This window comes from Sebastes fasciatus, chromosome 17, assembly GCF_043250625.1.
Source record: "Sebastes fasciatus isolate fSebFas1 chromosome 17, fSebFas1.pri, whole genome shotgun sequence".
Taxonomy (NCBI): Eukaryota; Metazoa; Chordata; class Actinopteri; order Perciformes; family Sebastidae; genus Sebastes; species Sebastes fasciatus.
In genome coordinates this window covers 29,260,025-29,272,590 of record NC_133811.1, presented here as the reverse complement: position 1 = coordinate 29,272,590, position 12,566 = coordinate 29,260,025, and the positions used below count along the sequence as shown (strand labels likewise).

The following is a 12,566-nucleotide window of genomic DNA, read 5'->3' as shown; positions in this document are numbered from 1 at the left end:
GAGCATTTGATAACAAGCTGATGACTGTTTTGAAAGGTGTATAAAAATAAAATTATTATTACCACTCTGAACCACAATGGCACACCATCCGCCACTTTTCGATCCCGGCGTTCATTGGTCGAGCCTTGGGGGAATATATTAAATCGTGAATAATGAAATCTATTTTTTTTTTAATGGAGCTTTTATTTTGTAGGTTACCCACCAAGTTAGTGGAACCGGATGTTATTCATTGAGCAAAATGGCTTCTATCGTGAGTAGAGTTAGCAACACCTGCTAGTCAGAGTCTGATGAGAGGAAACGGTGTTTGTGACGGAGTCTGATGGAGAAAGAGTTCCTGTGGTTGTGTTTCATGTGTAAATGCTGAGAGCGTTGGTGGAGCAGCGACTAACTGCAGCTACTGAAGAGATATCTGGTCTGTTTGAAAGAAGGATGGAGGAGAACTCTGGAGAACTACTGGACTCTGTTTACAACACTCAGCTCCGGTTACACAGAGCAGGTTGGTTCTCTCTGTTCTCTCTGTTCTCTCTCTGGTTCTACCAGAGCAGGTTGGTTCTCTCTGTTCTCTCTCTGTTCTCTCTCTGGTTCTACCAGAGCAGGTTGGTTCTCTCTGTTCTCTCTGTTCTCTCTGTTCTCTCTCTGGTTCTACCAGAGCAGGTTGGTTCTCTCTGTTCTCTCTGTTCTCTCTGTTCTCTCTCTGGTTCTACCAGAGCAGGTTGGTTCTCTCTGTTCTCTCTGTTCTCTCTGTTCTCTCTCTGGTTCTACCAGAGCAGGTTGGTTCTCTTTACTTCTCTCTCTTCTCAGTAACAGGAGTCAAGTTGAACAACTTCATCCACACACTCTTGTCACAACAAAGAAAAGCACAGCTGGCTGGTTCCTCTACTGGCCTGAAGTCGTTTATTGTGGATGTGTTTGGTGTTTTAGGGACCGGTAATATAACGGAGGACTAGAAGGACCATGGGGTGTTGTCTGTGTAAGAGAAGAGTTAAAATGTCTGTGTACACACTTCGAGTGCCCGCCCTGTGACCCAAACTGTCAAAATAGTCTATTAAAGGTCCCATATTCTGCTCATTTTCAGGTTCATACTTGTATTTTGTGTTTCCACTACATGTTTACATTCTGTAATGTTAAAAAGAAAATTTTTATTTTCCTCATACTGTGTGCCTGAATATGCCTGTATTCACCTTCTGTCTGAAACGCTCCGTTTTAGCGCATTTTGACGGAATTGCAACAGAATTGCGTTGCTAGGCAACAGCTTGGGTCCATGTTTACTTCCTGTCAGCTGATGACATTCACATACACTGCAAACCAGGAATAAACTGGGACACATTTAGAATGTTTACGTTTAAATCTGTGTAAAGGGTCTAAATATTGTAGATTCGTGACATTAAAATGGACAGAAATCCTGACAGCTGGTTTCAAATGCAGAGTTTCTGAATACGGGCTGTGTGTATTTCCCTGTGGATTGAGTGTTTCGATACTTTCACAGTATTTATATAGGACTTAAGCCTGCTTTATAATAAAAAAACATGAATATCTCACTTTTTTTATAATATGGGACCTTTAATGTCTAATTCTCGCACACGCAGAAAATAAAATCTGGAGCGTGAGTTTCACCTGAAAAGTTTTAGCAGCTGTAGCATACTAGTCGCCTAAGCCCGGGAGCTCCCTTGACAAAGATTTTGTGTCAAACTCGGGTATATCTTTGGGATTCATTTCAAACATTTAATTTACAACGACATCACCCAAATGTGGCAATTTGTGGAACAAAAGTGCCTTAACTGTTAAAGTAAAAATTATGGCCAATGAACAACTGTTGAATGTTTATAATTTTCAAAATAAAATAAAAGTTATTTCTTTGTTATCCCTATTGTAACGAAAATGTACATACTGAACCTTGAATTTTGTGTACCGTTACATCCCCTAGTATCGATAATTTGTCCCGCCCCCTCCGAACATAGGGAGTGACAGCTCTACTGCCTTACTGTCTGTTGGTGATGAAGTTTAATATTCCATTGCGGAGTGTGATAACCAGATTGGTTTCATCCTCTGTAGATCTGTTGGCACAAAATGCAAACTGCTGGGTGTTTAAACTGACTGGGATGCAGTTTCTCTGAATACTTAATAACAATGGTGGGTAGCGCTACAGGGCCGAAGCGGATGTCTAATAACAGGTGTCATGTACATCTGTTCTGAGGGCTGTTTGGTTCAAATCACCAGCTACAACTATCTGGTTGTTTTGTCACGTGACGACTGATGACCTCATTACTGCTGATGCATTGTATCTTTACAGTTTGTGTTTGTGTGTCAGTCCGTTTGGCAACTGTGCACATGGAGTGTAAGAAGGAACAATGGTGGAATAAACAATGTATGTACAGGTGAATATTTGCTTAACTTTTTCACAAAAAAAACGTCACTAACGTCTCTGTGTGTATTTACTGTTTTCCTACAGACGACCAGCAGCTCTTGGTGGTTAAAGAAAAGCAGCAGGAGTGGAGCTGGAGTCTGGTCCAGGAGCGCCCAGAGCTCTTACACATTAAAGAGGAACAGGAGGAACTCTGGACCAGTCAGGAGGGAGAGCAGCTTCAAGGGCTGGAGGAGGCTGATATCAAGTTCCCAATCACTCTTGTCTCTGTGAAGAGTGAAGAAGATGATGAAGAGAAGCCTCAGTCCTCACAGCTTCATCAAAGACAAACTGAGGAGAACAGAGAGGCAGAGCATTTGAAAACAGAAGCTGATGGAGAGGACTGTGGAGGACCAGGACCAGCCAGGAACTCAGATTCAGATACACATTTTCAACCGGATACTAATGACAAGACTGGAGACTCTTCTGAACCTGAGACTGATGACAGTGACGATTGGAAGGAGACCAGAGAACCTCAGTCAGGTTTAAACCCTCTGAATAATGAAGAAGTCCTTGTCAGTGATTTGAGATGTAGTACTGGTGAGAAACCATTTAGCCCTGAGTGTGGGGAAACATTCAGTGGACATCTGAAGAGACACATGAGAATCCACACAGGAGAGAAACCTTTCAGCTGCTCAGTGTGTGGTAAAGGTTTCTTTGAAAGTGGAGATCTGAAGACACACATGAGAACTCATACAGGAGAAAACCCTTTCAGCTGCTCAGTTTGTATGATTTTTTTTATAGAGTATAGACGTTTAGAGAAACACATGATGACTCACACCGTAGAGAAACCTTTCAGCTGCTTAGTGTGTGGTAAATACTTCAGTTCAAGTGGAGATCTGAAGACACACATGAGAATACACACAGGAGAGAAACCTTTCAGCTGCTCAGTGTGTGGTAGATGTTTCACTAAAAGTGGAGATCTGAAGATACACATGAGAACTCATACAGGAGAAAAACCTTTCAGCTGCTCAGTTTGTAAGAAATCTTTTACACAGGGTGGAAGCTTACAGACACACATGAGAATCCACACAGGAGAAAAACCTTTCAGCTGCTCAGTGTGTGGTAAAGGTTTCATTAAGAGAGGAGATCTGAAGACACACATGAGAACTCATACAGGAGAGAAACCTTTCAGCTGCTTAGTGTGTGGTAAATGTTTCATTAAAAGTGGAGACCTGAAGACACACATGAGAACTCACACAGGAGAGAAACCTTTCAGCTGCTCAGTGTGTGGTAAATGTTTCATTAAAAGTGGACAACTGAAGGCACACATGAGAACTCACACCGGAGAGAAACCTTTCAGCTGCTCCGTTTGTAAGAAATCTTTTACACAGAATGGAGATTTACAGAGACATGTGATGACTCACACAGGAGAGAAACCTTTCAGCTGCTCAGTGTGTGGTAAAGGTTTCATTAGAAGTGGAGATGTGAAGACACACATGAGAACTCATACAGAAGAGAACCCTTTCAGCTGTCTGTAAGATCTCTTGCCCAGAAAGGATATTTACAGTCGACCATGAGAATCCACACAGGAGAGAAACCTTTCAATTTCTCAGTTTGTGATAAAAGATTTGTGTGCAAGGCACATCAGTGATTTGAGATATGTGGTGCCTTTAATGCGGGTAGTGTTTACTGTGTTCACGAGAAGAGTCGGTATGAACGCCCCCCTCTCGTGGTATTCACGACCTCGTAACATGAAAGTTTCTGAAAGCTCCAAGTTCCTGAGCTGTGACGTGTTTGTTGACGTTGTGAGAAATGGCGGAGGCCATGGAAGTTCATTTGTCTGCGCATAATAAGTTAATATACAGCAATTTTAGTTTTATATTGTTTTTTTCTTTTTTCATTAATATATATATTCATGAATGTTTATTGAAATATGGCAGATCTCCACAGGTAGCAGCGCTCCGTGAAGCTGACTAATGAAAGCAAGAACATTAACTTTACCTGGGTAACAAACTACCGGCATCTATTGTGTTTAGTTCATTGTTTTCTCGTAGCTCTGAAAATGTAATAACATCTGTCTTTCTTTTGAGTTGGTTGAATAAATAAAGAGCAGCAATTGTTTCCCAAACTGAAAGGACTTAATAATGGCAACACAAGAACTGGAAATGCACATTCCACATTTATTTTTTTTCCTCTACTCCTTGAAAAGATATCACACCATAGCGTGCCACAATATTAATGACATTTTAACATGTCTGTAGGAGCTATTTACTTGTTAGTATTTAGTTGTTGTTTTCTAATAATAAATAGTGTTTGATTTATTATTCTATATGTTAACTTTATTTAGTTGTTTTCTTTTGCTTGTTATTTGTTTAGTTTAACTATTTTCTTCTTTAGTATATTTAGTTTTTTGCGTAATTAGTATTTTGTTTTCATTTGTTTTGGAATTGGGTAACGCTGTGGGCACCACAAAAAGTCGAAAGGAGCCAGTTGAGGTGGTTCGGGCATCTAGTACGGATGCCTCCTGGGCGCCTCCCTTGGGAGGTGTTCCAGGCACGACCAGCTGGGAGGAGACCACGGGGAAGACCCAGGACTAGGTGGAGAGATTATATCTCTACTCTGGCCTGGGAACGCCTCGGGATCCCCCAGTCAGAGCTGGTTAATGTGGCCCGGGAAAGGGAAGTTTGGGGTCCCCTGCTGGAGCTGTTGCCCCCACGACCCGATCCCGGATAAGCGGTTGAAGATGGATGGATGGATGGATGTGGGCACCCATGGTTATATAGGTAGGTAGACAGGTAGGACCAGCATGCACTTACACATTTTTGTAAGTGGGCTTTTATTTTGTAGGTTACCCACCAAGTTACAGCAGAACCGGATGTTACTCATTGACCAACATGGTGTCTATCGTGAGTAAAAACAACAGAGTCCGTTCATTGTGGTGAGAAAGTGTGTGTGAGCTCCATCAGAGCCTCTGTGTGTCTGGATCAACCTGTCTGAATGGACTTTGTGCTCTTCAGCTTTTATTCTGAAGGTCTGACCTCTGACTCATCTCCCGGTACACAGCTACTGAGTTAGCTTAGCATGCTAGCTGGTTAGCAACACAGCTGCTAGTCAGAGTGACCGTTTGATGGAGAGCAAACTGTGTTTCTGACGGAGTTTGATGGAGAGCAAACTGTGTTTCTGACGGAGTTTGATGGAGAGCAAGTTTCTGTCATTGTGGTAAAATGTGTAAAGTCCAAATGCTGAGAGCGTTGGTGAAGCAGCGACTAACTGCGGCTGCTGAAGAGATATGTGGGCTGTTTGAAAGAACGATAGCAGAGTACGAGGAGGAACTCTCTCGATCAAAAGAGGAGAACGAGCGACAACAGAAACTACTGGACGCTGTTTTACACCCTCAGCTTCAGATACACAGAGCAGGTTGGTATGCATGTATGTATACATGGTTTGTGTACATGGCATAGCATAGGTGCATATTTAACAATGTGGAGACAGCTGAGCGTCCATCAGGCTGTAAGTAAATAGTTATCTTGTTGACTTAAAGTCTAATCACATGGACGCTCTGTCTCCACATCGTCAATATGTACTTATGTTACGCCATGTACACAAACCACGTTTCTATCAGCTGTGCGGTCAAGAGTAGAGTAACCGTGCACTTAAAAGATGGGTGTTTGTAGTGAAATGAGGAGGTATCGTATCAGATAACATCATTTATATATACTAATATAATTTCACCAATCAGCCGTGCCTCATCTTTTGGAATAAGGAAATAGAAACAGGAAGTCTGATAAAACACGCACGCTGCGCAGCGCTTTGTCTCTATCGTCCAGTTCGTTCATTCTAATAGAAAACAATGCAATCAAACTGATTTAGTCACTGACTCGTGTTAAATAAAGATATTCCACGTCGTCTTTCACCTCCTAAAGCCAGGCTGTTAGTTGTCTCCTTAAAGGTCACCTATTATGCAAAATGCACTTTTCCATGTCTTTTAAACATCAATATCTGTCCCCAGTGTGTCTACAGGCCACCATAGTATCATAAAAGACCATCCTCTCTCTTTTTCTCCTGCTCCGTTTGTCCGGAAATGGGTGCAGAAAAAAAATTCGCTTTTTTCCTTGTATTCTGACGTCATTAGGGAATGCAAGTCACGTGAGGGTTTCCTGGTCGAACCAGAGAGAACCTTCAGTAGCTGACCCCGCCCCACAGCGCGTCACTGTCTCTCCTCCTCAACCGAACTTGAGCAAAGTAGCTCCTACAGTTAGTCTGCAAGAACCAGCAGAACAGGCTTCATGTACTCCCATCATCTAAATATAACATGTTCTTTCACAAAGGCTTTATGTAATTACACTGTTTAAACAGATGATATTTATATATTATATATATTTGATGTCATGCATGTAGCAGATTACAGGTAGTAAATAGTGACTTGTAAGCAACACAACACATTTCTGTTTCACAGTCAAACTTTATTTGAGTTGACAGATGACAATATTAATTATTCACAGCATTTGTAATCATCCCACCTGTTAGTTAGTTATGTTAACATGGTACAGGAGAAAGTCTTCAGCTCTGGTAAACTATGGTAAGCTAAGCTCCGGTGGTCTGTAGTCATGGTAACACAGAGACAGCTACTACTGTAAATAATATACCATTACTCTGATCTTCCATACATTTATCTTTTAGCAGAAATAATGAACTGACTACTGTTTCACATCTTCTATTTTCCACCCTGATGGTCGCTGTGTTTACACACCGTGTCATAGCGGTAGCATGTAGCTAACCCCATCTGCTTTCAGCTATCTGCTCTCCTCTGGGATGATTCTGTCGGTCATTTCTCACAGATGGATCTGTAAAGACAGACGTAAAACAGAGTGTATGTTTACGGTTTACAGAGTTGATGCATGAGGTAAACACTGAGCTAACTAACAGAGCTATAAACAGCATTATTTACCTGAGAGAAACCGTCAGGAAAACCTGGAATCTGGACCGCAGATGTTCATCATGTGTCGCCAATTTCTGATCAGATTCCTCCGGTAACGTGCGCTGGGTGAAGTTTCTGGTTTATAAACTTTAAAGTGGTTTATAAACTTTATTCTAGCTGCTATCTCTCCACTCGTCTCTCTCTCTCTCTCTCTAGAGAGAGAGAGAGAGAGAGAGAGAGCACTTCTCCGGGAGGGAGGGGGAGGGTGACGCTGTTGTTGAGGACGTTTGATTGACAGAAAACGCTGACCAATCAGAGCAGAGTGGGAGGAGACAGAGGCTACAGACACAGAAATCAGCACTTTTGGAAATGGGCTGAAACAGAGGTTATAGAGACATGCTGGAATGCATGATCTGATTGTTTTTTTGAAAAAAAAAACTTCAGAGACATGGTTTGGAGGTGTCTGAGACCTATAATAACTAGTTTAAATGGAGTATAATATGTGACCTTTAAACTCTACTTCTACAGCTTTAGACTGTATATAGTTCCGTCAGCTCATGTGAGGTAATGTCGCCCCTTCCTGGTGGAGCTAGTAAATGCACCTCTTACTCACAGATTGTTTCTACAGATCTGCTGCTGTACCAAATTGACAAAATTCTGTAAACAAACAGGAGGGAGGTTGCAAATGTCAAATGACCCACAAATGCACAGGAAGCGATCTGCAAATGCGCAAATATCATTCCACGTGTAGAAATGGATGCATAAATGTGTGTTTATCACTTTACATGTAAACCTATAACATTTTTATGTGGAATTAGAATACGTATTTACAGAGTAAGTTATGTGTATTTGCAAATCGCCCTGTATTTTTGTGGATGTGACTTTACACAACACAAATACAAAAATACGTTTGTGGGTAGTGAAATATTTGCAGATTATGGTACATGTTTGTGAATTGTCTTCTGTGGATTACAACTATTATTTACAGATCTGCTGCGGTAACAATCGGACAAAATTCTGTAAACAAACAGGAGGAAAGTTACAAATGTCATGTGGCCCATAAATCCACAGGAAGCGATCTGCAAATGCGCAAATATCATTCCACGTGCACAAATAGATGCACAAATGTGTAGATATCACTTTACATGTAAACCTTAAAATACGTATTTACAGAGTAAGTTATTCGTATTTGCAAATCGCCCTTTGTTTTTGTGGATGTGACTTTACACAACACAAATACAAAAATACATGTTTGTGGAAAGTGAAATATTTGGATATCATGGTACACATTTGTGGAATGTCTTCTGTAGATTACAACTAATAAAGTCCAATACAAACTTCCATAAACATAAAGTACAAGTTGGTTCTCTCTGAGAACACCTGCATGGATTTTCCATCTCAGATGTTTGCTGGTTCAAGTTTATCCCAAAGATGAGAACATGCAGCTGGTTGAAATCTAAACATCTGTTCGTGTAATTGTCACATTAAAGAGTTAATTACAATCAGGGATATCCGGTTGTTTTATCACGTGACGACTGATGACCTCATTACTGCTGGTGCATTGTATCTTTAATAGTTTGTGTCTGTTTGGTTACTGTGCACATGGAGTGTAAGAAGGAATAATGCCGTATAAACAATGTATGTACAGGTGAATATTTGCTCAACTGTTTCACAAAAAATTCTCTGTAACGTATCTGTGTGTGTTTACTGTTTTTCTGCAGACGTCCAGCAGCTGTTGGTGGTTGAAGAAGATGTTCCCCCTGAGCAGCAGGAGTGGAGCTCCAGTCTGGACCAGGAGGACCCAGAGCCCCAACACATTAAAGAGGAACAGGAGGAACTCTGGACCAGTCAGGAGGGAGAGCAGCTTCAATGGCTGGAGGAGAGTGATATCAAGTTCCCATTTACGCCTGTCCATGTGAAGAATGAAGAAGATGATGAAGAGAAACCTCAGTCCTCACAGCGTCATCAAAGACAAACTGAGGAGAACAGAGAGGAAGAGCATTTGAAAACAGAAGCTGATGGAGAGGACTGTGGAGGACCAGGATCAGCCAGAAACTCAGATCCAGATACATATTTACAACCGGATACTAATGATGAGACTGGAGACTCTTCTGAACCTGAGACTCATGACTGTGGAGATTGGAAGGAGACCAGAGAACCTCAGTCAGGTTTAAACTCTCTGAATAATGAAGAAGTCCCTGTCGGTGATTTGAGATGTTTCATTGAAAGTGAAAATTTGAAGAGACACGAGAGAACTCATACAGGAGAGAAAACTTTCACCTGCTCAATTTGTCTGAAATCTTTTACACAGAGTGGAAATTTACAGATGCACATGAGGTTACACACAGGAGAGAAACCTTTCAGCTGCTCAGTTTGTCAGAAATCTTTTACACAGAGTGGAAATTTACAGATGCACATGAGATTACACACAGGAGAGAAACTTTTCAGCTGCTCAGTGTGTGGTAAAGGTTTCATTAGAAGTGGAGATGTGAGGAGACACATGAGAACTCATACAGGAGAAAAACCTCACAGCTGCTTATTTTGTGAGAAATCTTTTTCACAGAGAGGAAGTTTACAGATGCACATGAGAATCCACACAGGAGAGAAACCTTTCAGCTGCTCAGTTTGTGAGAAATCTTTTACACAGAATGGAGATTTACAGAGACACGTGATGACTCACACAGGAGAGAAACCTTTTAGCTGCTCAGTGTGTGGTAAAGGTTTTATTAGAAGTGGAGATGTGAAGATGCACATGAGAACTCATAGAGGAGAGAACCCTTTCAGCTGTCCGTAAGATCTCTTTTGCCCAGAAAGGATATTTACAGTCGCACATGAGAAACCTTTCAATTTCTCAGTTTGTGATAAAAGATTTGTGTGCAAGGCACATCAGTGATTTGAGATACACGGTTTCTTCAAACGGGGTAGTGTTTACCGTGTTCACGAGAAGAGTCGGTATGAACGCCCCCCTCTCGTGGTATTCACAACCTCGTAAGATGAAAGTTTCTGAAAGCTCCGAGTTCATGAGGTGTGACGTGTTTGTTGACGTTGTCATAAATGGCGGAGGCCATGGAAGTTAATTTTTCGGCGCATAATAAGTTAATATATTGAAATTTTAGTCGTATATTGTTTTTCTTCGTAATTGTATAATATGTCTTATTTGTTGTTAGTATTAACTTGTTGTTTTACTAATAATAAATAGTATTGTTTGATTTGTTATTCTAGGTGTTTACTTTATTTAGTTGTTTTCTTTTGCTTGTTATTTGTTTAGTTTAACTATTTTCTTGTTTAGTATATTTAGTTTTTTGTGTCATAAGTATTTTGTTTTCTTTTGTTTATGATTTGGGTAACGCTGTGGACACCCATGGTTATATAGGTAGGTAGACAGGTAGGACCAGCATGCATCTGGGCTGGCTGATGTTTTTTTACCAGAACAAGAGAGGCAGCGACATCCATGTTTTCTTTGTGCTATGTTTGCTTGCTTTTTTGGCTAAATAAATCATCAGAAACACAAACATGTTGCCTGGACAATGGACTATTTTGCCTGCGTAAACCACATTACCCATGGTGCATCAGTGGCCCTTTGATTTAAGTTTGATTTCGAATTTTCCGACAAATGGCCAGTACAGTGTGTTTATTTATGCTTTAGAACATAACCGCCGTGAAACAATCAGAAAAATTATGTTTTATTTCTCTGAATCGCTGCTTCGTTCGCACTAATGGCGAAGAGTCGCCGATAGATAGATGGATAGATAGATAGATAGATGGATAGATGGATAGATGGATAGATGGATAGATGGATAGATAGATGGATAGATAGATAGATAGATGGATAGATGGATAGATGGATAGATGGATAGATGGATAGATGGATAGATGGATAGATAGATAGTAACTTTATTGATCCCGAGGGAAATTCAAGTTTCCAGCATCACAGTTCCATAGTGTAAAACATGTTAGTAAAAAGGCAGTAAAAAAGTTAGTAGTGCAAAGTGCAAAGTACAAAAATATACCAGATATAAAAATACCAAGGGATGAAGAAAAACTGTTAAAACTGAATACAGTGCAGAGTAACAACTGAGGTACAGGATTGTTAAAAAAGTGAATATGGAACAGAAGAAGCTGTTAAAAATTAATAAAGTGCAGGGCAACAACTGAGATATGGGACTATTAAAAATGTCAATTTAGTGCAAACAGGGATATAGATAATAAAATATAGGAGATATACAGTAGAGACCAGGGGATTAAGAAATGTCAAATATAATATAATGCAGGATAAGAACTGAGGTAGAGAGATTTTATAAAAATAGACTAAAGTGCAGAATAAGCTGTACATTATTGGTAGAATACAGTAAAACCAGTCTATAAAGGTGCAGAGTAGAGCTGATGGTGGTGTGCAGAATTAAACAGCTCAGTCTATGAAAATGCAGTGTGCATTATTATCTGTCCTGCAAATGGGGACGGATCCGAGTTCATTGGTCGAGCCTGGGGGAATATATTAAATTGTGAATAATGAAATAAAAAATTTTTAAGCGGGCTTTTATTTTGAAGGTTACCCACCAAGTTGCACCGGAACGCCTACAAAGCTATTCATGTTAGCTTAGCATGCTAGCTGGTTAGCAACACAGCTGCTAGTCAGAGTCTGATGAGAGGAAACGGTGTCTGTGACGGAGTCTGATGGAGAGGAAACGGTGTTTGTGACGGAGTCTGATGGAGAAAGAGTTCCTGTGGTTGTGTTTCATGTGTAAATGCTGAGAGCGTTGGTGGAGCAGCGACTAACTGCAGCTACTGAAGAGATATCTGGTCTGTTTGAAAGAAGGATGGAGGAGAACTCTGGAGAACTACTGGACTCTGTTTACAACACTCAGCTCCGGTTACACAGAGCAGGTTGGTTCTCTCTGTTCTCTCTCTGTTCTCTCTCTGGTTCTACCAGAGCAGGTTGGTTCTCTCTGTTCTCTCTCTGGTTCTACCAGAGCAGGTTGGTTCTCTCTGTTCTCTCTGTTCTCTCTCTGGTTCTACCAGAGCAGGTTGGTTCTCTCTGTTCTCTCTGTTCTCTCTCTGTTCTACCAGAGCAGGTTGGTTCTCTCTGTTCTCTCTGTTCTCTCTCTGTTCTACCAGAGCAGGTTGGTTCTCTCTGTTCTCTCTCTGGTTCTACCAGAGCAGGTTGGTTCTCTCTGTTCTCTCTGTTCTCTCTCTGGTTCTACCAGAGCAGGTTGGTTCTCTCTGTTCTCTCTGTTCTCTCTCTGGTTCTACCAGAGCAGGTTGGTTCTCTCTGTTCTCTCTCTGGTTCTACCAGAGCAGGTTGGT

At 41.0% G+C, this 12,566-nt stretch overlaps 3 protein-coding genes across 5 annotated transcripts in view; all 3 read left to right on the top strand.

Moving 5' to 3' along the window:
• Nucleotides 1–12,566, top strand: part of LOC141753856 (uncharacterized) — a 42,484-nt gene that overhangs the window by 25,080 nt on the left and 4,838 nt on the right. The window contains exons 2-3 of one of the 3 annotated variants that reach the window (XM_074612479.1): nt 256–496; nt 8,984–10,774. In XM_074612479.1, the coding sequence (XP_074468580.1) occupies nt 358–496; nt 8,984–10,056 (1,212 nt within the window). In that variant the 5' untranslated portion in view covers nt 256–357 and the 3' untranslated portion in view covers nt 10,057–10,774. Of the gene's footprint in view, nt 1–255; nt 497–2,449; nt 4,724–5,547; nt 5,762–8,983; nt 10,775–12,566 lie in introns of those variants that run through there. The other 2 variants (XM_074612478.1, XR_012590522.1) reach the window with 2 other exon arrangements.
• Nucleotides 5,213–12,566, top strand: part of LOC141754901 (uncharacterized) — a 22,285-nt gene continuing 14,931 nt past the window's right edge. Inside the window, exon 1 of the mRNA XM_074614334.1 lies at nt 5,213–5,560. The gene's annotated coding sequence lies outside the window, so the exon portion shown is untranslated. The remainder of the gene's footprint in view (nt 5,561–12,566) is intronic.
• LOC141753851 (uncharacterized) overlaps nt 11,861–12,566 on the top strand; it is a 5,544-nt gene continuing 4,838 nt past the window's right edge. Inside the window, exons 1-2 of the mRNA XM_074612468.1 lie at nt 11,861–11,899; nt 11,933–12,146. Coding sequence (XP_074468569.1) covers nt 12,008–12,146 — 139 coding nt within the window. The 5' untranslated portion in view covers nt 11,861–11,899; nt 11,933–12,007. The remainder of the gene's footprint in view (nt 11,900–11,932; nt 12,147–12,566) is intronic.